Genomic DNA, 24,479 nt, shown 5'->3' on the forward strand with positions numbered 1-24,479 from the left:
CAGGAGCGAGCCCTCACCCTGCTTCCAGATCTTTCCTTCAGTGCGTTTCCATTTCTGTCACCTTGCTGCACACTTGGGAGGCGATATTTCAGGGTAGTTCGCAGTGTTTCTTTTGCTGGCATTTCTTTCCATTTTGAGGGCCCATAATGCTTCTTGATGAGTTTTTGTCTGTTTTGTTTGTTTTTTAAAGTATTATTTAGCATTATGACCCAAACCTTAAACTGTTGAATTTGCAGCTGCAGTACAGGTGTTCTGTTGGCCCCAACCAAGGAGCTCTAGGTCCTACCCCTAGCCCCGCCCCAGGTTACAGGGGTGATAACTTGAACCAGACATTCTGGTTTCTTGGGGCCTCGTTTTATTGTCTCACACATTAATATGGTATTCTTGTTTCACAAGACTAAACCATATACAGCATTTCTTAAATGTGTATTTGCACTAGGTGGGTATATTAACTGTTACTCTACAGATGAGAATTTGAACTACTAACTGACCCCCTTTATTTGTTCTCTGTATAAAGTTTTGTTGTAACAGTGCTAATTACCAAACTGCTGAATTTGTGAAAAAGTGCACAGCAGTAATTTGCACCTTAGTGTTGCTTTGCCACTTAAAAAAAATTGTGAACACACACACAGGGTGCACACACTTGATTTATGAGCTTCCGAGGGGCACGTTTATCTGCGGATCTGTAACCACGAGTGTAGCATTTGTTGTCTGTGTTTGTGGACACTCATTTTATCCCGATAAGAGCTGTTGGGTGCTAAATGGGACATTTTAACAAGGAAGAGCAGCATTTTAAATTACCCTGTGCTTGTGTTTATTATTTTTCGCTAGTTTTAGAAAGAAAAAAAAAAGACAGGAAAAAAAGATCTCCTTTCTCGTTCCTTCCTGCCGATGTGAAATCATGAACTAGAGGAGTCGCATCTGAGGGTTTTGGTGGAGAGTCACCATTCTTCCAGTGGCAGATGATGATGGTTCTCTTCCGTTAGCTTCACGTCCCAAGTAAACGCTTCTACGTCATTAACGTCTTCTCACACACCTAAGCCAGCCCAGGTTCATTTTGTGTTTTCGTCTGTAAGAACAGCCTCTGTTGCTAGAGTTCGGTTCAGTCGCTCAGTCATGCCCGACTCTTTGCGACCCCATGGATTGCAGCCCAGGCCTCCCTGTCCACCACCAACTCCCAGAGCTTGTTCAAACTCATGTCCATCGAGTCGGTGATGTCATCCAACCACCTCATCCTGTCGTCCCCTTCTCCTCCTGCCTTCAATCTTTCCCAGCATCAGGGTCTTTTCCAGTGAGTCCGTTCTTCACAGGACAAGGACAGCCTCAGGTCTTGGGAAAATTTTATTTCTGTCCTGTGGGCATGTCAGGAACATCCCCTCCAGGTATTGCTTAGTAAACCTGGGAGCCAGAAACCCAGACAGGGAGCTCTGACTATCTGAAAACTTTACACCTTCCATATTTTCATACGTGTACTTCAGATTAATTCCACCTGCCACTTAGTTGGATTTCTGGTGGCTAGGAACTTTCAAAAGATATTTGTGTTTTTAAAAAGAAATGCAAAAAATTAAATTTTCTTTCCTGATACAAGAGCTTTTCTGTACTTGTAAGAAATCCTCCTCCTGGGCAGAAAGGAAAGGTTTCAAAGGAGCCTCATCTCCATATGGTTTTAGTCGATAATCCTTTATCCACCATCTTCAGCCCTCATTCCTTTGCTTTCTTGCCTGTGGCTACATTTCTATCTCTGCATCAATTAGCACAGTGATTTATACAACAAGCAAGCAGTTTAGAGGTAATGGTACACAATTAACATCTCATTCCACCATAAAGGGTATGCTAAATACCCCAGTCACTGCTTTCTCTGCCTGGAATTGAAATAAGTGTTTGTCTTAATTCATATGCTATCTGATGTGAAGTGGGCCTGCTTTGTACTGCACTACACCATTAATCTAATTATAGATAGCTGCAAATGAAGTGCTGTCTGAGCCGGGAGATTGAAGAAAATAGCCTTTTGTCATTTAGCATGACTCTGTGAAGCAAGATCACACTTTCCAGGGCAATACTGCAAAATGGAGATCTCAATAATATTGCTGCCTGTTGCATCTTTTCTAATTACAACAAGCATTGTAAACACACCCCGGCGCTGATATAAATAGAGCTGTAGATACGCTGTCACGCGGGCCGTCGGAGAAAGTCCTCCGAGTGCTGTTGGATTAAATGATGCGTTCTGATTGACAGCTACCTTGAGACTGTGCTGATGGAGTTGTCTCAGTATTACGCTAACAGGCTGTCCGCTGCCGGCAGCTGTACCGGGCGCTCGGACTGCTGTCTCTCCATTTCGCCTTCTTCGCCAGGCCTGTCCTTCCAGGAGGACAGCGACAGGCTCCTCATCCTGTATGTTTTCCGCACCGTTCTGTGGACCGTTTCTGTTGGCTTGGTTTTGCAGGGCCTGATGCTGAAGTAGAAGGGAATGTGTTTCGCCTGGCTTCGAACCGTTGCTTTGTCAATTGTGTATTCCACGAAGAATTTAGGAAAGGAAAACAAGCTTGAATTACAGTCCTGGTTCCACCTAAATGCTGTATTTCTTGTGGGGTTTTTTCCCCCCCTAGTTTTTTTAAACACCTTTGTTTTCAGAGATGCATCATCATTTCTGCAACTCGGCATTTCTCCCACTTTTGAACCATTGACAGTTTCCCTCCCTCCCGCTCAGGGTTAGGAAAGTAAACTTGGAGAGGAACATTTCAGCCTTAGCTCTCACTGCCACACTGTGGAAATGAAGACACAGCTTAACGTTGGAGACCTTTGGGGCAGAAGGTATAAAACTGTGAATGAGAAGAGATCCTTGTATTTGGAGAAATGTGTTTGCCACCTTACTCAGCCAGGGCCGAGGTGCGGTATAAGGCCAGTGCTTCAGGATGTTAAGATAACTGATGTAAAATAATTGATGGTGAAGCTTCATCGTTTATCCTTCAGTCCGTGATGGCTGCACAGGCCCACGGTTGACATGAAAACCACGAGCAGAGCATCAGCTGTACGTATATACAATTCTTGTTCTGGAAAGAATGACGCAGGGAGGAAGACCGGAGCTGAGACTGCTTTACGAGGAATGACAGAGGAGCCTCTGAAGTCACAACTGAAAAAAATAAGGAAACAAACCAGAAGCCTCATCTTGTGAGGGGACCCCCAGACCCCTGAGTCTTACAGGCGCGCGGGTGCATAGAACTGCTGGTACGTCTGGAGGCCTCGGGAAGAAGCACGGGCATTTAAGCCCTATGAGGGGATGCAGATGCTAAACCAACACCGATACCAGCAAGACAGTGCATTGTGTGACCATCTGAGTGCAGCGTGTCCACCAAGGGCTCTTTGCTGCCCGGGGCACCAAGCAGCGTGTGTGCTGGGCAGGAGTGGGCACACCCACTGGCAGGATGTTGCCATTAACCAAGTCTGGTTAAAAAGCATCTCTCCCCCAAAACCATGACGGGCCCACTCCTCCCCTAGCAACCTCCCCACCCGGCACCCCCCCACCTGACCACCGTTCCCTCTCCTGATTCAGGTTTCCTGTTGAGAGCTGTATGTTCATTCTTAACACAGTCCACTGTGTTCCTTTTAATTGTCCATCTCTTATCGTTTTCTTCGTGATCCTTTTTATGTCTGGTATGATTTTTCTCTCTTTCTTTTGAACTTTCTAGGGAGAAATTTTCTTGTTAGACGTGGTTTTTCACTGCAGACACCACAAATGAATTTGCTTAAAAGCCGGGGCTGGGGTTATTTGACCATGATTCAGTTACTAGATAAAGCCTGGGTTGAGGAACTGGAGCTCCGGGGAGCACCTGTTTTCTGCTCCAACTTACACTTCGAAGTGTGTTTTCAGGAACTTAATAATTTGCCTGTGGTTTGGAGAGCACCTCCCCACACACACAAGGTGAGGTTCCCTCCTGATGGGCCTGGAGCCGCTCAGCTTCCAGCCTCCTCTGACCAGCAAGCAGCCTCCGCATCAAGCAGACATGTCTCCACACCTGAGGAGGGCAGAGCCTTCTGGCTTCTCTCAAGATTCTGCTTCTCTCTCTCATCCGTGAACCTTTAGCATCCTGGCCAGCCACCCCCAAAGCAGCGAACTGGTGGTCTGTCTGCTTGCTTAAGGCTCAGGCAGTCAAGAATCTGCCTGTAGTGCAGGAGACCCAGGTTCCATCCCTAGGTCAGGAAGATTACCCTGGAGAAGGAAATGGCAACCCACTCCAGTTTTCTTTCCTGGGAAATCCCATGGACAGAGGAGCCTGGCGGGCTATGGTCCATGGGGTCTGAAAGAGTCAGACACAACTGAGCGAGTAACACTCTCCTGCTTGAAAGTAATAACTTACCAGCAAAACTCTCCAGAAAAGTCCTATGGGACCTCTTAGGACTATTAAAATATTTAGCATAAAAGTGCACACACATCATAGGGTATTTTCCTGAAATCTCTCACATCGTTGACTGCTTTGTCTGTGCCCCCTAAGAATTCAGAGATACCAGTAAATAGCTGTTTTGATCATAAGCTCTGAAAGCCCTCGTGTACATTCTTAAATGGCTCCCTTTCTGGGGCATCAGGAAGCGTTTGCAGTTCTCACCACGCAGTTCACCCCGATGGGCCTCTGTGCTGCCTCTCCGCTCACCTCCCATCCTGGCTGGCTCCCCCTGGCCCGCCGCACTGCCAGCACAGAGATCGTTTCGAGAAGGCGTGTTTGTGTGGGCACGCTGAAGGGCCAAGACAACATCAAAGGTAATCTTAAAACGAGAACCTTCTCCTCCGCTGCTGCTTTTTCTATTCAGAAAGGTCATCTCAAAGCCAACTGTTTGTAACAGAGCCTCTCCCAAGGCGTTTACGCCCGTTGTTATTTTTTGCTTGTGATTACAATAAGTCGCTTATCCCCCAAACAGATTTAAGAACAATAAACAAATACAAAAGGAAAAGGAACATCTCATCAATAACAAAGACCGCATCCAAAGGCATTGAGTTCTGTGACTCTCTTACATCTCCTTCCAAGCAAAGCAGGAGTCCCATGGAGAAAGGAATCCAGATAGGAAAATCACAAAAATAGTAAAAAGGATCTGGTTGTACTCAGGACCTTGTCATTTCTGGGGTGCACTGGTGCTCAGGACAGTCCTGGCACTTTATTACCTGAAGGGGCTGGTTGGGATGCAGCTAACATTGGTTTTTAAGGGTATCCTCCATGGTGAAGTGTGATAAATCAAATTATCCTGGGTGTAGAAAGATAACCTTGCCCCGAGTTCACATTTTGAAGTCAAATTGTGCGAAACACAAGAAGAAAAGATCTGTATGCTCGGGGGACAACTAGCCAGCTGGACCCAGCGCTGAGCAGTCCCAAGAAGAAGCCACATGGGACGGTGTCAGCCAGACGAGTAACTTTGTTGTTGTTGTTGACTCTGATGCCTCTAGTGAGGTGGGATTTGCTTTTCCAAGGCATTCAGAGCGCAGATATTAAAACTGTGCAATTTGGTACAATTATATTCTCCACCCCCACCCCCCACCCCCGCAGTCAAGCCAGTGCCCCCCCCCATAGATTTAATGAAGGACTTTGAGGTGCATTTTGTCTTTGATAAATAGCCCCTCTGCCCAGAATGTTTATTAGAGTGACAGCAGAGTGCATTCTCCTTGCTTTTTCCCTCGCCACTTATGACTCAGATGAATTTTAATAGGAGCAAAAAGCTTTTATTTGCGCTGTAATTTCACTTAAGGATCATATCCTTCAGAAACTGGCAGACACGTGTACGTCTGGATTGCAAAGCACACGCTCAGGAGTAAAGGAAAACATGCAGAAGACGGTATTATTCAACCTGTCACAGCGCCACGAGTCCGCTCGGAATTTAGGCCATCAGGTTCTTCCGTGGGCCCTCTCCCCGCCCCCAGCCTCCCCCACATGCCTTTGAAAGTGGGCCCTGAGAGCACACTTAGAGATGTCCACCGCCCCGGACAGGATGAAGGGTAATTCCATTTGGCTTTTGCCTCCCTGCCATCATGATGCCCAAGGAGCCTTTGAGCTACAACTGCTTTTTTCTAACAAAATGGAGCTGCCTGGTCACGCCATCTCTCTTGCCCCCAGGGGAGATGCTCTTTGGTAGGAATCAGAAAAATCTTCAGGTGGTGGTTCTAACTTGAGTAAGCAACACTTCCCCCAACCGTGTCTTGTCTCTGGACAGACCAAACCCTGGCTTGTGTGTTTATTCACAGAGATCTAGGATGGGCCCCCCACCCCCCATGCCGGGCAGAAATTCCTCGTATTAGAAATGTTCTGGTGGACTGAGCTGCCTTTCATGTGCCCCTCATCATTTGAGAGCCACCTAGAAAATGGGCCATTAAAGTCCTGGGCTTGCGGATTGTTTCCCTTCAGTGGTTTTAAAAATCTCGAGTTATTGTCTCTTGGTGTAGAGGATATTCACGTTATATTTCGTTTTCATCAACTCTAACCATCCTGTTAACGCTGGAAGGACCACGTAATGTTGTGCTTAAAAAGAAAAAGTAACTTTTTCAATCATGAATATAATTTTTTATGTCACTGGAAAAAACCCTGAATTTTAAATATTCTTTTGCCCCAAATGAACACCAAAACCTTTTGTCTTAACTTACTGATTTCACGGTCCAGCCGCTGTCTCCGGGGAGCCCGGGGTTTGACACAGCCGTCTGCTGCCACCTACCGGTGAGTGCTGGCAGCACCCGCCGCTCTGCTGGCCGGCCCAGCTGCAGAATGCGCGTCCACTGGGAAAAGTTTCTAAGGGAATACAGGAAAATTCTGTCTTCTTTGTAAGGTTTTAAGATGTTTTTCTTAATGATACAGGATGATTACTGTTTGTCACTAATGAATTACTGGACTCGTTCCGCTTTCGAGAAATTTCGTACACAGCTGACCCACAACACAGGGCAGAAGCAAACGAGCGCGTTTCGCTTCCGTGTGCAGTAGTGGAAAACCGTGTGACTTCAGAGGTGGTGTGACTTAAAAGCTGAAAACGGATTGTGAACAATCGCTGCATTGGAGGAGGAAAAGTTCATCATGTGACCTCACTTTTTTTTTCTCCCCCTTTGTAGTACAAGGTGCGTATCCTCACCAAACTCGCCGCAGAGTTAAACAAATTTATGCTGGAAAAAGCTGCCGAGGACACAAGCAGCATTCTGCGCTCCCCAATGCCTGGCGTGGTGGTGGCCATCTCTGTCAAGCCCGGGGACCTGGTGAGGACCGACCCTGTCTGCCGGGGGGCGGGGGGAGACCGAGGCAGGGTCCCTGTCTTGAGTCACGTCACCCCACAGTACAGCAGAGGAGCTTTTGCGCGCTCTTTGTCCAGCATTTCACATCACAGTCTCTCTCAGCGCCTCTCCTGCGCAACGACCCAGGGAAACTTGAAACAGAAATAAGGCCAGATCCATTGTTTCTTTGGCAAATTCAGCATCTCAAGAAGCATTTATTTAAAATTCCTATTTACTCTCTGTGGTTTAAGTATTCCTGAAGAAGTCATACCAAGAAATAGCCCCCTGATGGGGGAACTTTTGGCATGCATCCTGGAATAAACGGGAAGGGTGCTAAGGAAAGTTATTGCCGTAATCTGTGTGGTACCAGAGCACTTCCCAAATAAAATCTAGGATCAGAGGTTGAATTTTTATTTTGACCTTGTGACATTAAGGCACAAATCAAGGGTATATTATTAGTGTTTCCTCACATGTTCAGTCTCCAGGTCATTTGCTGTGGACAGATTGGTAGGATACAGTCATTGTCCTAGAACAGATAGAAATCTATTGATCAGCATCAAAAGTAGAAAGAAAACAAAGGTGCAACGGGAAGGTTTCCAGGGAGAACTTCAGTCCTTGCGTTTCTATTTCTGCGCTGGGAGCACAGCCAAGCACCGTGGTCTTCAGCGGATGATACGGTGATTCCATTTTGTGTCTCAGTTATGTCACAGGCCTTTATGCATTTTCCTGTCAAGATGACATGAAAACTGCCTCTCTGTTTCTTTATTAACGTAAGCAAATTAATGTTGAGAAAAACTAATGTAGTTGGTTGGCATTAGCTTCTAAAAAAGTACTTGCAGTAGGCAAATATTAACAAAAAATGATTGATTTCAGTTGTTTTAAAATGATTAGGCCTGAAACTGATAATGAGAAGTTGGAAAACTGACCCAACAACTGCTTTACTTGATGACACAGAAATGGAAGTACCGGTTTTTAAAAGAGGTTCGGAGCTGGGGATTGTTAGGTTTGAAAGCACTGACATCCCCAGAAGAAAGCCCTCTTTAGGACTGTTAGGCTACCTAGCGTCAAGGATTTGGGAGAGGTGATGCGGATTCAAGATTGGGTTGGATATGGCGGTGGGGGTTGCCTTGTATCACTTCCTTCTGAAGGCTTTGGCCTTGACGTTGAGAAGGCCTATACCCACTCCATGAGCAGAGCAGTCAGTGGAATCTCCTAGCGACTAGGAGTGTAGGCTGGTAAACAGTGGGAGGGAGTTGGGCTTCGGTTGTTTTTATTTTTTCATTTTCCTCCTTAAGCTTTTTCTGGAAGCCACAGAGGCTGTGTACAGCCATCCTGAGCTTGTCAGTTCTAAGTACGTGGCTTTAATTATAAAACCACATTTGCACTCAGGAAAAAACAGTCAGTGTTTAACTGAAATCCTTGCTTTTCTAACACCTGAATCAGGGCCTTAGAGGAGGGAAGAGGATGGGGAGGCTGCTCCTGCTGGGAGATGGGGGTGGGGGTGGGATTCAGGCTGGCGGTGCCCTCCCTGGAGGACGGGGAGCCCGCAGCCTTCTCCTTTACATCAAGAGCTTCCTCCTGGCCTAGCTGCTCCAGAGACCACAAGGGTTTGGCCTTCATACTCTCAGTTTCCTGGTTCATAATTTAATGTGGGAAAGCACAGCATTTTAGTAAAATGGGACAGTGTGGTATTAGGTCTTGGTTCATTTGGGGGGAGCTCAGACATCGGACGGAGCAGGCAATGGCACCCCACTCCAGTACTCTTGCCTGGAAAATCCCATGGGTGGAGGAGCCTGTTGGGCTGCAGTCCATGGGATCGCGAAGAGTCGGACATGACTGAGCGACTTCACTTTCATGCATTGGAGAAGGAAATGGCAACCCACTCCAGTGTTCTTGTCTGGAGAATCCCACGGACAGGGGAGCCTGTTGGGCTGCTTTCTATGGGGTCACACAGAGTCGGACACGGCTGAAGCGACTTAGCAGCTTAGCAGCAGCAGCAGACATCGGAGACCACCACCGATAATTAAATGTGGGTATTCAAGAGTGGTTTGCCTTGAGAAGGAACTGGGGCCTCTGTTTTAAGGATTTCTTTAAAGACAGGGCACGTGACGGGCTTTCGGGGGAAGCCCACAGAATTGCCCCGGGCACCGTGCTTGTCGGTGTGCACCTGTGTGCCCAGGCTGCTCGTGGAGGGCAGGTGGCGTTTACTTTCTCTGTCCAGCTTCCGATGCCGCTTTTGGCCCTTGCAGGACTTCCTTTCATATCCTGTATCATTGTATTTCGATAATGCAGTATTCTCCCGTGAGTTATTATTTGTAAAAAATGTCTCAGACTGCTAAGACCCGAACCAGATGCAGGGGGTGAGACGTTTAGTTGCCTGCTCTCCTAACAGCTTCTACAATTAATGCTGCCTTCCTTGCGTAATGAGAACACAAGGAACTTTTCTTGGGCCAAAGGCACGGCCCATACCTGAGGACACGGCAGGGCACGTTGTCTTGTTCTTGGCGGTAACAATAACTTGGCTGGGGTTCCCCTCTTATCAGTAGAAAGATAGTGGAATTAGTCATCCTGCGTATTTGCAAGGAAAACACTGAGAACAAGGAAGGGCCTACCTGTATTCTGCTTTTCTTTGTAATGTTATTTCGTATAGTTCAAATGCCAGCTATCTGTAATTTTTATATTTAGTGTAAGTAAAATCTGATGCGTCTTGGAATGGTGGGCCTGGTACTGTAGCGTGTCACATAGGTAATAAAGGGCAAATCTGTTCTGCAAAGTAAAGAGTTTTAAAAGAGCATAAGGGCCTCAGGACAAAATGACCCAAGGTGGCCCTTTAGAGCTGGTCGGGCCGTTTAGAGGTGGTCAGAGAGCTCAGTGGGGCGAGGACTCGCCCTGCCCACCCCCCTACCCCACATCCCCAGCACAGAGGCTGGGTTTTACTCTTCAGTGCTCATTTTAAGTTCACACAGCAAAAGTCGCTAGTACTTTTTCAGTGTCTATTACATGCTGTTTAACATTAAATGTGGTAGGAAATCAGTTTTTAAATGATTGTGTAATAACCTTTTTGAATATGTTGGGAGGGAATGCTAGTTCATAAGTGGTAGAATGCATATAAGCATGAAGTCAGGGTGGATTGGGTACAGCTAGAATCACACATTTAATTCAGAAAACAGTTGCCAGAGTGACTTTTATATGCCTTTCCTATGTGCCTTTTTCATCTTCCTTCTGAAAACAATCTTAAAATAACTGATTTTTCATTTTGAAAAATACCTACTTTTCTATACATTTAACAATATCATAAACCAGGGGCACTTCTATAATCAAAGCTGACATTTAAAAGATAACTTGTTTTAAGTTTTTAAACTACTGTCTTTATGATTTCTTGAACAAAAATATTAAAAATACATATTCTTTCAGAATGATGCTGAATACATTTTTTCCCCCAGCATTAGACTTAGTGCTGCTGAATTTGTGGTACAATTTTCATTTTGATTTTGATATCAGAAACAATAAAAATGAGGCAACCCACGGGGATATTTTAATATTGCATTTAAGTAAGATTCTAGTTCTGTTTAGATTCTACAGTCATCTCAGATTTGCATCAGAAATGCTCATCTAGTTTGATGGATATTAACTTATTGTGGTATAGTCGTTTCATGATATATGAACTTCAACTCATTTTGCTGTATACCTTAAATTTATACAGTAATGTATGCAGTTATACGTAAATAAAATGGGAAATTACAAGAAAAAAAAAGAATACCCGTCTAATACATCACAAACTGTGAGACATGAACCAGAAGCAGGCTGTATACCCATTTACATTTCCGTCTTTCTTAATTATTATTTTGTAAGTTACTAGTTTGTCAGACCAGGTAAAATCATAGATCGGTATTAAGTACCTGTTGCTGCTTTTTTTAACCACTTAGCCTGTTCAGTATTGGCAAGACAAGAGTTTGGAGTGGTTCATTGGGGCTGAGATGAGGAAGATCCACTTTGGAACGAAACTGACTGTTAGCAGGAGGGTACTTAGCTGTTGGAGATTGCCGCTCTCATGAACAATTATCTTGGGCCAAAAAAAAAAAAAGGTATATTCTATAAAGTGCACAAGGAGAACATAAAGTGTGGAATCAGTAGTAGGCGCATCCCCCAGGACTCACGCTGGTTGACTCCTCCGAGCACGTGCTCCTCTGGGGGGCGGGGGTGGGTGGGGACGGCCACTGCCCTGGAGACACGCATGCGCATGGCGCTCAGAGACCCCGGCGTCCCTGAACCACCTGTGACTGCGCTTACTGCAGACTGAAGGAAGTCTCGAATGAACCTGCCAGGAGACCTTCCTCTTCGTCTGTGAGGCCGCCTCTGCCTGCAGGTCTCCCACAGGAGAAGGGCTGGGTGGGGTTGACTTCGTCCTCACGCAGCCCAGTGCTGAGAGCTACATCTCTCTGGCAGAGGACCGGGCCTGGATGTTGGATAGAGTCTCCAGTTTCTGGGATTTCCAATCCTGAAATAATTGCCGTCGTTGTTTCCACGTTTACATAGCGGTGGTTATTCAGTGTATTGGGTAAACTGCCAGTGTTTGGCCCACACCTGGCTGTATTCCAAGGCAGGTATAGCTTCGTGCGTTCATTCTGGAACATTTTTAAACCTTAAATTATGAAATACTACAGACATAGAGAACATTGCAGAGTATAATAATACACGCACTCATATGCTCTCTGCTCACCTTCACCGTATTTTCCTTCAGATTTTACTTATTTAACAAAAAATGGCCGATACGGAGAACGTGCCCTGTGGCCTCTGCCCAGCAGAATTCCTGCCCTGCCTTCTTCAGAGGAATGGCCATCCTGAATTTGGCCTTTCTGTCTTCTCCAGATGACATTTATTTTTGACTGTTAATGATGAGTTTTTGTTGGTGGTAACAGTTGGGGAGTTTTTACAGTTTTAACTTGACAAGGATCAATATAAAATGAAGTATTTCTGTGGACCAATCAGATATTGTAGGCATGTCTGCAGGTTGGCGTCTGATTTTATTTTTCAAGGGATGATCTCCTTGGGGTGAGGCAACATGTTTTCTTTGTTTTAAACATTTTTGAAGATGACAGTTCCCAATCTTAAGGAGATTCCAAATATCTTCTCTTGCCATTTTGCTAAAAATAATAGTAACAATAATAAATTTTAAAAGGTCATTGTCTCACAGAGTCCTTTAAAGCAACATACTTCACATAGATTGAGAATTCAGAGTGATTTGTTAAAGGTACCATCAGTGACATCAGTTTTAACTGGTTCTCTTTGTAACTTAGAGGTTCTGACTCCAGTTTTGAGTTCACTTTGGGGTGGTGGGAAGTAGTAATTCTCTTCATTTTAAGGAATTTCCTGAAAAGCTGGATGTGTTTTGTACTGGCCGCCTCTCTGTATTCTTGCCCCAGACTCTCAGCTCCCCACTTTGATGCCCAGCTCACGTCCAGGTCAGGATGGCAGCCTCAGGTGGGAGGGTGAGGGGGCACCTGGGGCCCCAGGAGTGCCAGGCTGGGCCAGTGCCTCTCCCCGCAGCAGCCTCCTGAGGGAGTCTTGGGTGCCCAGACCCAGTAAAGCAGGCCTCACGCTACAGATAAGGGCTTTGGCATCGTTTCCATCGCCTGCCTGCTCTTTCTTTGTAATCCGATGATGGTTCCTTCCATCACTGTTTAAACACTGCCCGGTCTCCCGGGGTCTCTTCTCCCACCCTCTTTACATGAAGATCTTGGGATGTGAATGCACGTCTCTTCTTCGGGAAATATCAGGGGATATTACCCAGCCTATCTTAGCAGCTCAGAAAGAGAAAGTTATTATAATCAGATCCTCGCATTGCCTTTTAACCAAATCTGAGATGCCTTTTGCTTGTAGCTGTTAACTGCGTCTGTCTTCAGATCTAAGGGCCTCAAAATGCACCGCATTCAGGCACCTGTGTTCTCAGTCGCACAGCCTTTAAAACCGTAATTGAAGGATTTTCACTTTTGTGGAGTCGGCAGCAGGGTTGACACTGATCCCCGCTTTCGGGTGGCCCAGCACAGCAGAAGGGGAGACCGGGGCGGGCCGCTGAGCCCTCCGAGCCTTCTGTCTAATTTGGCAGAAAAACACAGAACGTAGGACAACAAAAGAAGGCTCCCTTTTCCATAAAAATTCTTCTTCCCACCCAACCTTCTTTCCCCCCTCAAGCCCCCCCCCCAAAAAAAGGGATTTAATTTTTCAGCTGCATGCAGTGATTTGGTGCTCACTCTTGCATTGAAACAGTTGCTGTCTGAACAGGCAGGAAGCACTTTTCTTTTAATTGCTGAAATCATTCGGAAGTGCTTCGTGCCCTGCTTCTATACAGCAGATGCTGTGCATTAATTGGCCTGCGTAGAAGTGACCCAGGGTTCCTTGCAGCGGGCCCAGTTTTAGGCAGAGGGCTTAAACAGCTTATTTATTATTTTGTATAATTTGGCGTACATTATGTGCTCCTGCACGTGTCGTATTTCATGGTCTGCAGTTTCTAATGTCATGTGGGTTTCAAAACCTGTGTTTCTCTGGTAATGTACTAGCAGCAGGTAAGCTCAAAATACCATCCATCAGGAGCTAATTTTTTATCCAGATACTCCAATGACTGATGAACCTGTCTTTTGTCTGAATGTTCAGCGCAGTAGAAAGCCATATGCCACTGGCGCAGTTCCCCATGCATCCTAGAGATGCTAGAGAGCAGGCCTGTGGGGGGTGGGGGGAGCCCTCCACGCCATTTGTGGCCTCTTTCCTCTATTTCCAGGATAACGCCTTAAAACAGCCCTGGTTGTGGACGACAGAAGAGGGTAGGGACTGTCTTAAAGGAAATCCGACTCCCACCATCCTTTTCTTCATCAGAAATATGACTGCACACTCTTAATAGGAAGCCTTGTTTTGTTACTCCCCGTCTGTTCAAAACAGACCTCAGCCCATTAGAAGGGCCTCCCTTGTGTGGAAAGACCACAGCTGTTACTGTAAATTTCATCCCGTCACTGTGTCACCCCCATTTTGTGGCTCTGAAGGATGAAATTGAGAAATGGAATACTGTGCAGTCATCCTTCACATCTCCAATTTTAGGCCTTTGCCATCATTTTCATGCTTTTATTCCAAATCAAATAACATTAGTGAGCTACAGCACCTTCTGATGAATGTCTGGTCCTGAGCGCAGCTTTCAAGTCTGGACTTGGGGTTGCGGGAGGGAGCTTCCTTTTATGTTTGGAGGAGCTCTTTCTCCCCTGTTTCTCCTCTCTTTCTCCCACTGCACCTTCTTGGAGCTTTCTCCTTGCCTTTGCAATTGGAACGATACAAGTTGCCAAATGCGTTCAGGCCAGAGCAGTGTCCCAGAGGGACACGTGCTGGAGAAGATTCTGTGTCTTTTGTCTCTGGGGAAGGAGTAAAGCAAACCCGGTGGAAGGATATTGGGGGCTTTAATCAGAAATAAGAAGTGGTTTAAATCATTAGCACAACAAAGCCGACTATAAGCTTGAAGATAAAAGTCTCTGGGGAAAGAGTCCTCTGAAAATAAATGGAACTTGATAGATTTCCATATCATTTATAACTTCCCTTAATTACACTTGGAAGACTTGCCAGTAAAACTGGAAAATTGGCAGCCTATATCCATTAGAGTCATTTTGCCGACCATGGCAAGCAGCTGGCTTTACTGGATTTTATTTCCCATCACTCACAATTAATCATCAGCTGGAGATGTCTGAAACTCTTCAGCCCAGAGCGGTGCTGGGTGACATTCAGGCCTCCCAAACATGTTAAAATCTGCCGAGTAAATGGGCCGAGGTTTCTCCGCGGCTTACTCATTTCGGAGCAAGGCAGGCTCCCGCCTAATGAGTGCGCTCTGATAATCGGATGCGAATGTGAACCCTGACCCCGTGTCAAAGGAGAGGACGCAATAAGCCGGATGAAAGATACGGGATTCAGACCTCCAAACTTTACACCAATTAGACAGGGAGCGGCCAAGTACATCAGGCTGAGTAGGTTTATCAAAAAGACTTGCATGAGGCTTGTGACCATTTTGTAAGCCCGACATTGGAGACGTCCTGTCACAATCACTAAGTCTGTTATCAGATGATCCACCGGCGTGTCGGGGAAGTGTGCGCCCGCAAACCCCGCGGTGGCCCTGGCCCCGCGTGCGCGCTGTCGGGTGGAGACTCGGCCGTCGAGCGCCCTCTCTGCTCAGCCAGCTTAAAGCCGGCTTTCCGAGCACAGGGGGGAGATGTGGGCGGTGTTCCATTGCTCCTGGAGGTCGGGGAGGGGAGGGGGAAAGGCACCCCTGGACAAGGAAGGCACAAGGAAGGCACCCCTGGACAAGGAAAGGACACCCTGGACAAGGAAGCTTCCAGATTGTTGAGGCCTGTGTCCTACCGCCCGGGTGATTGTTGGCGCTGGACCCCGTGGGCCCCCAAGGTCGGGGGAGTAGCCACAGTCCCAGCCCCGGTCTGTTCTTTGACATCCGGCCTGTACTGTGTTCGCTTCCCTGCCTCAGAGTGGTGAGGGATGAAATAGCGTGAATTTAGGTCAGGTTCACGGGCGTCTAGACGGTTGCGTGCCATGCGTGCGTGCGTGCATAACACGATTCTGCTGACCGCACCGCGTCTCACTGTTTGGTGGAGCATCAGGGAACAACTTATCCCAGAGTTTTTTTCCTCTTTTAGGGACCAAGGAGCAGAAAGCAAACCACAGAGCAGATTGTTGTGCGTGAATGAGTGAGCGCAGAAGGAGACATGAATTAAAGTTCCACCAGATGACACAAGTCGAGACCAGCAGAGGTGGGGGAAGAAGGAGGGAGCGCAGACAGGATGAGAAGAAAGAGGGAGTCTGGAGGGCCCCGAGGCAGGGCGGCACTCCGATCCGCGGGCACTTTCTCTGAAGCCCTTCTAAGCAACTCTTCTGGGCGTCCTTGTCAGTCTGGTCTCTGCCCCCTGGGTGACCATTGGAAACCTCCCAGGTTCATTGGTTTCTTTTTCATAGTCGATCGAGAGACACGACCTGGGAGAAGGCGTGGTTCTCGCTAGGGGACCTGCCCACCTCTCCCGAGCATCTCTGCTGGATCAGAGGTTGTGTTTTTCTGGTGTGTGATTGGGGACCCACCCCTCGCAGCTGCCTGTACGTCCCCTCCTTGGCTGCTGGCACACAGAGCTGCTGGGACCGGCAGGTCACTGGAGTCCCAGAAGCTTCTGGCCATCTCCACTGCCGCCAGGCTTCAAGGCTCTGCTTGCACCTCCAGCGTAGCCGGCTTGAGCTGGACTGGGGCTGTGGCCAGTCCTCGCCCCGCCCTTCTACGCGTTTCTTCTGGGCATCGTCGTGGGCAGTCTGGGCTCCGCCCCCTGGGTGACCACCGGAAATCTCCCAGGTTCATTCGTGTCTTTTTCACAGTCACATTAACCGCGAGTTCACTTTCTGGAAGATCCTGTAGAGCAGCGGTGAGGGGCTCTGTCTGGCCGGCAGTGCCAAGCAGCTGCCGGAGGGGCACGCTGGTGCCCTCCGAGAGATGCCCGTGGGGCTGAGGACAGAGAGGCGGGCTCTAGGCACTCAGACACCAGCGAGGAAGCTCAGCTGGGCGAGGGTGCTATGCAAGCGCCCGCGGCTCCCTCTGTGAGGAAGGAGCTCCCGGAGCCCGGAGGTGGAGAACCCATCACAATTTTTTAGACGGAACTTCCATTGCCGAATTTCAGATCCACTTTCCAGAAAGTTCCGCAGGCCCTGAGGGCGGAACGCGCGTCCTGGATGGGAATGCTGCCGTGTGCTGCCAGCCCTGGACGCGCTGCCTCTGAGAGCCGTGGTCTGGGCCCGCTGGGCATGCGAGCGGGGCTCCTCCCATCTCGCCGGGTTCCTCCTGCCTCTGAAAAGAGAGAAAAAGGCTCTGAGGTGTCGCCTCTCGGGCTGGCCGTTCTGACACCCCCCACGTGGTGAGGACGGACCCCGCAGTCGGCTCTCGGCTCTCTGGAAGGCAGGCGCTGGTGGGTCACGGAGGGCCGCGGGCACCGCGTGTCCGCCTGGCTTTCCAGCCTCCGTGCCAGCCACCAAGCTTGGCATCCCCTCTCCTCCCACATTTCCCGTGCCAGGAAGCAGCAGTCCGCCGCCCGACCGGCAGAGGAGAGGAGCACGCGGGCTCAGGCAGCACCGGTGCCAGCGAGACAGCCTGTGCCGCGCGGGGGGCCGCGCGGGCTCGGGGGTGGGGTGGCGGGGGGGAGGGCCGCGGGGGCTCGGAGATCGTCAGGGGGTTTCGGGGAAGGAACATTCTCAGGCATTTCTGCCGCGCGGGATGGGCGCCGGCATCCAGCAGCCCCCCAGAGAGCCGGGTGCCCCGGAAGGTTCAGCTCTCTCATTTTGAAGACGGTGGGCTCTTTCCACAAAGAGACGAGGAGAATGTAGCCTGGCTCCTGGTACTGTCCCGTCAAGAGAAAGAAGACCCAGAAGGGCCCTTGTTCACCCTGAGGCCTGGGTGGGAGGGCCAGGTTGAGCCCCAGGGGTTTATATGGCAGCCCTGCCTGGATTTCCCCCACACCCACTGGCAAACAACAGTCAGTGCCCCTTGCAAGGAGGGGACAGGGCGCTAGGGGTCATTCCCTGGAGGAGTGACTCCCTCCCGGGAGCCACCTGCTTGTCTTGCAAAGGCTGGGACGGTGTCCCTGTGACCTGGATGCTTGGCTCTGGTTCCCAGGGCTCCAGACAGAAAGCCTGCCTTTTGATAACAGCTTTACCAGGACGAAGTTCACATACAATGCAATCACCCGGTAAGGTGTGCACCTCAGTCGTTTGGTCTCTTCACACAATCGTGTGGCCGTCACCATAGTCAACCTTAGAACGCTTCGTCACCCCCAGAAGAACCCTGTACCCATCCGCATGCACTCCCCTCCCCGCCGCTGGAAACCACAGGTCTTTCTGTCTGTAGACATGTGCTAATTCTGGACACTTAGATTAAGCGGAAGACATTCTGTTTCTGCCACATCTCTTTGGCAGAAGTTGATTCAGAGGTTCCCCGGGGAAGGCCCCACCAGCAGCATCCAAAACCTCCAGTTGTCAGGGATGGTTTTCAGATGACAACTTAACAAGGGAAGGGCCTTTGTCTGCGGTCCCCCAAAGATGTGCTTGGAATATAAAGTATCAGAGGCTACTTTTGTTTGTTTTTTTGGCTGCATGGCTTGTGGGATCTTAGTTCCCTGACCAGGGATGGAACCCAGGGTCCTTGGCAGTGAAAGCGCAGAATGGTAACCCCTGGACCACCAGGGAATTCCCAAGTACTAAGAGATTCTTGCTGCCGTTGAGATTGTATTTCAGAGCTTTGACGAAGACTCTCTCAACAGCCTCCCTCTTGAACGTTGTTGCGAAATTCGAATGCTTTTCACACGCCTGCCCACTCTTTGTGCGTTTTCCAGGTAGCAGAAGGTCAGGAAATCTGTGTGATTGAAGCCATGAAGATGCAGAACAGTATGACGGCCGGGAAGACTGGCAAGGTACGTCCCCAAGGGCCGCACCTTGACGGCAAGCGGAGCCTCCACCTTGGAGTCCTAGACGTCGGGCCTGGGAGAGTCTGTGCGACTCCCGGTGCGGGAGGGGGTGGGTTGAAGAACAGTTGTTCTTCACCTTAATGTCTTTCAAATTAAGGGGTCTTTAATTTTTAATGTTTACGTCTGTCTTAGAGGCAGTGAGTTATCTGAGACGTAGGTGACCCAGCAGGAGATGGTTTTGAGAGACTGCAGAAATTAATGCAACTCTTCCAGATCATTTCCCCACAAAGAGAACAATTCAGTTTTAGATCAAGAGGAGCTGAAAGGCCACATACACACGTGGGACTTCATGATTCAGGGAGGGGAGCAAAGGAGAGACATGTATTACTGAGATTTGTGAAAAGTAAAACTTCTTAAATGTACTTTCTGTCGAAGAAGATAGAAAAGTCCTTTTAAGCATAACTTCATCATTCTTCCTGACTTGAAAGGCACCGTTTGTAGCAGAATGATGCTTTCCTGAAGGGTGTTTTGCTTTGGAAGCACCGCACAGTGGAGCGAGGCGTGGCTTGTGTGTGGGGACAGCAGTGTAGACTGGCCGTGTTCTGCGCTGTGGTCACTCCCAGAAAGGGCGCTGGAGCCTCGGGCACAGTGGGTGTCCTGGCAGAGAGGTGCTGTCGGCTGCCCGTGGAGTTGGCGTCAGACACGGCCTCTGTCTGCCTCCCGCAGAGCAAGTGAAACCCGTGTTCAGGGACCAGGCCAAGGGGGACGCCCAGTCCCACCCCAGCCAGGAGGACAGAGGCCTGGCACCAGGCCCAGCTGGAGGGGGCCTCGAACAACCGCTCCCAGTCTCCTCCCAGTTTAGGGAGAAGAGACTGGTGCGATCTGAGCTCCAGGGGAATCCTGCTTGCCATACCTGATTCCTTTCTAAGAAGTGAACGAGAACGTGTTGGTTTGTGCTCCTGTAAAAATTGTTTTGTGCGTTCCTTGGGATTAGTTGACATTTACGCTGCATTGTTGTCACGAGATTTCCCTTCGTGATGAGAACCTGACCTCATTTGGGGGACCCAGAATATGTGTCTGATGCATGCCAAGGGCTAGTGTGCCAGGTTGGGGATCTGATCCTAAAATGAATGTGGCCTTAGCTCCCTCAGGGAGCCAGGAGCCTGTCCATGCACGTGGTTGATGTCTTCAGGGCCCAGAGTCTCACAGGGAGTCCCAGCTGCCGTCAGGGTGCTGAGGGGCTCTAGATAAACCTGCACGTTAGCCCTGCCCTGTCCGCTCAGTCCTGCCCCCCAGGGCGGAGGAGCGGGCCCGAGCCTGCGTGGGGCTGGTGGTTCTTGCTCTGAGAGGCCAGTTTTCCTCCCGGGGCCCGGTTCACAGTGGAAGCAGGCCCTCTACTCTGGAGTCACAGCATTATGATGGACACCGCCCGTCAAAACACCAGAGGCTCCAGACCTTAGAAAGCAGCCAGTTCAGTTTAGTCGTTCACTCATGTCCGACTCTTTGTGACCCCATGGACTGCAGCACGCCAGGCCTCCCTGTCCATCACCAACTCCTGGAGCTTGCTCAAACTCATGTCCATTGAGTCGGTGGTGCCATCCAACCATCTCATCCTCTGTCATCCCCTTCTCCTCCTGCCCTCAATCCCTGCCAGCATCAGGGTCTTTTCAAATGAGTCAGCTCTTCACGTGAGGTGGCCAAAGTACTGCAGTTTCAGCTTCAGCATCAGTCCTTCCAATGAACACCCAGGACTGATCTCCTTCAGAATGGACTGGTTGGATCTCCTTGCAGTCCAAGGGACTCTCAAGAGTCTTCTCCAACACCACAGTTCAAAAGCATCAATTGTTCGGCTCTCAGCTTTCTTTACAGTCCAACTCTCACATCCATACATGACTACTGGAAAAACCATAGCCTTGACTAGACGGACCTTTGTTGGCAAAGTAATGTCTCTGCGTTTTAATAAGCTGTTTAGGTTGGTCAGAGCTTTTCTTCCAAGGAGCAAGTGTCTTTTAATTTCATAGCTGCAGTCATGATCTGCCATGATTTTGGAGCCCAAGAAAATAAAGTCTGTCACCGTTTCCACTGTTTCCACATCTATTTCCCATGAAGTGATGGGACTGGATGCCATGATCTTAGTTTTCTGAATGTTGAGCTTTAAGGCAGTTTTTTCAGTCTCTTCTTTCATCAAGAGGCTCTTTAGTTCTTCGCTTTCTGCCATAAGGGTGGTGTCACCTGCATATCTGAGGTTATTGAAAAAAAGCAGCCACTTCATTGCAAACAGCCCCGTGGAACGAGGCCTTCCAAGTGTCGCTACGTAGGTTCTCTTCTTCCCGAGAGGCCCAGGCTGGAACTCGGGATGAAGGCCACTCTCACCACGGAAGGCCAGGGCACCCAACCCACAGCTCTGGCCATTTTGCCACTTGCCCAGACGGCCAGTGAGTTCTAACCTCATGCCTACTTCTAACCTAATTCATTCTCACGTCCAGGCAAGAACCGCCAAGTCAAGTGGGCTGTCTCTAGTTTTAACTGTGAACACAAATTTGGGAAAGCAAAAGCTGACTGAAATCAGGAGAAATCGGGGCACGGAGGTGATGTCGTGGAAGCCATAGGGTTTGGCCCCCGTTCTGAGAACTTCATTTCCCTTCACAGGACGCTTCGGATCAGGCCCGGGCGCTTCTGCTGTTGATTAATACCCGTTCTGACTCTTGGATAATTGTGTGTGGGGTTTGGTTTTGGTTTTCTTTTTTCCTACCATTAACCGTGAGGGAGCATTTCTCCAAACCTGAACCTGTGAGAGACCGGAGGTGGGGGCAGAGACTCACCCAGCGTCATCCCGCCGGTCTCGACCCTGGGGCACCGGGTGCAGAGGACCGCAGCAACACGGGGAGCAGCGGCTTCTAGGAGCCGAAAGGATAAGGAGGGGCGAGGGCCAGCCCCACCACACGAGGACGCCCTCAGTGAGGTCCCCTCGACGGGCCCCCGCCGCCAGCCTCCTGCCTGCACTCCAGCGCCTGCCCGGCTGCACCTTCCCTTCCAGAACCGGACAAGACTGCTTCTTCCTGGTTTGCTTAGTAATTCTTTATCTTCCCTCTTCTTTTTTTTTCTTTTTTAAATTCAAGGTGAAATCGGTACATTGTAAAGCTGGAGACACAGTTGGAGAAGGAGACCTGCTCGTGGAACTGGAATGAAGTATTTATAGCCTTTCAGTCATCACCCAATTTAATTAGCCATTTGTATTATTATTCTTTCACACTCAATTTATTCAGGCATTCGGCAGGAACACCCCTGTGCGGCAGATTTTACATGGTCATATTTACTCTACATATAGTCAAAACCAACGTTCTGCCAAAAAAATCAGCAATGGAAATTTTTATTGATATAAATACTGGTACATATGATTTGTACTTCTGCTGTGAGATTTCCTAGTGCCCAAATGAAATCAATAAAACAGCACCTGTCTAATACTAGTTTGCCCTTTTTTTGCATGAAGACAGTGTACAGAAGAGGCTATGGGCTGTGCCAGTGCGCTTTGAAATACCAGCATTTCATCAGGATGCTTTTTAAAAATGTATATAAATCCCAGTTCTTTGCCTTCAGTTTCATTAAATGAGCGTTTGCCACCTTGTAATCTCATTACCTGCTTCATCCTGCTTGAGGCCCTGAGTCCCGCTTGTGGTTGGCTGGTCATGATCTTGAGGCCCTGAGCCCCGCTTGTGGTTGGCTGGTCATGATCTTGAGGCCCCGAGCCCCGCTTGTGGTTGGCTGGTCATGATCTCCGGAAGCCCAGACAGCATTCATGGTGGTCTGCCAGTGAGTGTGGGTCCCCTGAGCCTGCAGGTGTGACCCCCCAACCCTCCCAGGGCACCAGCATGGGCGCCAGTCAGGGTTCCCAGGGCCCAGTGGTGGTGGTGGGGCTGCAGAACCCAGCAACAGATTCCCATCCTCGCCTTTGTTGTGTTTTTGTGAAGCGAGTTTCCAATTACGAAAAAAGGGTTAAAAATAACAGTCATGCTTCTGAAGCAGATGCAGTAAGCCATCTCAGTCTACTATTAAGTCGACGCGTGAGCAAGCTCTCCCGACGGAGAACGAGGCTACCCAGACCAGCAGCTGCATCTTCATCAGGGTCTGGAATTCTCAGGATGCACTTCCTACTTGCTGGTGAGTGAGCAGAGGCAGAGTCGTGCACGGCCTTGAGGCCACCCTGACAGAGTATCAGATGGAGGTGGGTAGTAATTGGTACTTCGTGCTGTGCTAAAATTATTTTAAGTGCTGTTTGTATTTGGAAGCCAAGCTTTTTGTCAGGCCTGAAGAACAAATTACTAATGCGTTGCTGCTTCTCTGAAAAGCTCGTCCCCCTCTCCCTTCTGGGGCAGGGCCCCAGTGAGCCTCTCTGAAATCGGGCTGTTCAGCTGCCCTGCCAGCAAGTGCGTGCTTGTTATTGTGCTAGACCAGGAGGTCGTCTGCTAGACCACCAGACGGACTCAGAGAGAGGGCCGGCAGCAGCGCCAGTACTTTATATTCAGTTTCTCACTTGATATGATCTTTAATCATCTCTGTATAAGCTTGATCTAAAAAATTATAAAGAATGGTGTCATATATATTGAAAAGAACTCTAAAATACAGCATGTGTTTCTTGAGGTTCTTTTATTACATTGAGATGTCTTAAATCAGCTTAAAATTTTTTCTTTTCTCAGTGCTACAGGTCAGGATGAATACAGCAGGGCTGTTAAAATCTAGCAGTCACACAGGCTTGATACTCATTTTAAATGTTATCTTCAGATTAAAGCAAAGCAGAGCAAGGAAAAAGAAAAACCCAGCATAATCAGAAAAGCATGATAACATGAGTTTTCAAATGTCATTTAGGGGAATTAAAGTCCTGAGTTTTTCTCATCCAGTACATTCAAACCCAAGATGCTCTTTAAGCAGCAAGCAAGAAAGCAGCATAGTGAGACAGATTTCAGGAACAGCCTTGTTATCAGTACCTCCAAATTATTTGGGAAATCGGCTGCCACTGAAAAAGAGGTGTTCTCCCCCGCCCACCCCCGACAGATCGAGTGTTTGTTTCAAGTACCGGTTTCCAGGGGTGTTATCGTGCCCTCGTTCAGCGAGCGTGGCCCTTCTGGGCTGGTCCCCGGCCTCCCTCGCCCGCTGGGCTCATCTGTTTTCCCGCGGGTTGTAGCGGAGCCCGTGCTTCCCCTGCGAGTCGTAATCGTCAAGGTACGGCAGGTGGACCCACTCTGGCGGGTAGGTAGCCGTGGTGTAGACGAAGCACTCCAGGGGCACGCGTGCGCCCTCCAGGGCCACGTGCAGGCGGGTGCGCTGGTACATGTCGGGGCAGCTCTCGAACTCGTCCAGGAAGCGCAGCATCCGTTCGTCCACCTCGTAGACCTCACCGAACACACGGTGTCCGCGGCCCGGCAGGTTCAGCAGCCGCGGGATGTTGTGCTCACCCGCGATCACCAGCGGGTAGGGCTCCAGCGTGCGGGCCCGGCCCCGGAAGGCCGCGCGCCCATGGGCACCGTCCAGCAGGACCCGGTGGTTGGGCTGGCCCGTCTTCAGCGTCCCGTACACGAACACGGGGGCCAGGCGGCCGGAGCTGCGGGCAGAGGGGACGGCGGACAGGTCACGGGTGGGTGCAGCCGGCCCCGCTCCCCAGCGGCCGCCCTTCACGGACAGGGTCCGGGAGGCAGGGCCAGCTTTGAGACCAGACTTTGGGAGGAGACAGGATGTTTGGGGCTCAGGCCGCGTAGGGCTGCAGTTTCCTGAAGTTAGTT

At 49.3% G+C, this 24,479-nt stretch overlaps 2 protein-coding genes across 58 annotated transcripts in view; one reads left to right on the plus strand and one right to left on the minus strand.

Moving 5' to 3' along the window:
• Positions 1–22,169, plus strand: part of PCCA (propionyl-CoA carboxylase subunit alpha) — a 420,374-nt gene extending 398,205 nt beyond the window's left edge. For 16 of the 42 annotated variants that reach the window (XR_015138440.1, XM_086330472.1, XM_086330468.1 and 13 more), the window contains 3 exons: positions 7,076–7,216; positions 18,634–18,711; positions 21,825–22,169. Coding sequence is in view for 39 of the 42 variants with exons in the window: in XM_086330472.1 (XP_086186598.1) it covers positions 7,076–7,216; positions 18,634–18,711; positions 21,825–21,893 (288 nt within the window). In the remaining 3 variants the exon portion in view is untranslated. Of the gene's footprint in view, positions 1–7,075; positions 7,217–18,633; positions 18,712–21,354 lie in introns of all 42 variants that reach the window. The other 26 variants (XR_015138442.1, XM_086330481.1, XM_086330479.1 and 23 more) reach the window with 3 other exon arrangements.
• A 1,163-nt stretch (positions 22,170–23,332) lies between these two features.
• Positions 23,333–24,479, minus strand: part of GGACT (gamma-glutamylamine cyclotransferase) — a 49,431-nt gene continuing 48,284 nt past the window's right edge. For all 16 annotated transcript variants that reach the window (XM_086330495.1, XM_086330509.1, XM_086330508.1 and 13 more), the window contains one exon: positions 23,333–24,301. In XM_086330495.1, the coding sequence (XP_086186621.1) occupies positions 23,860–24,301 (442 nt within the window). In that variant the 3' untranslated portion in view covers positions 23,333–23,859. The remainder of the gene's footprint in view (positions 24,302–24,479) is intronic.

Source organism: Bos grunniens, chromosome 12 (assembly GCF_055505025.1).
Source record: "Bos grunniens cultivar Pamir isolate PY7600 chromosome 12, Bosgru_T2T1.0, whole genome shotgun sequence".
NCBI classification, from domain to species: domain Eukaryota; kingdom Metazoa; phylum Chordata; class Mammalia; order Artiodactyla; family Bovidae; genus Bos; species Bos grunniens.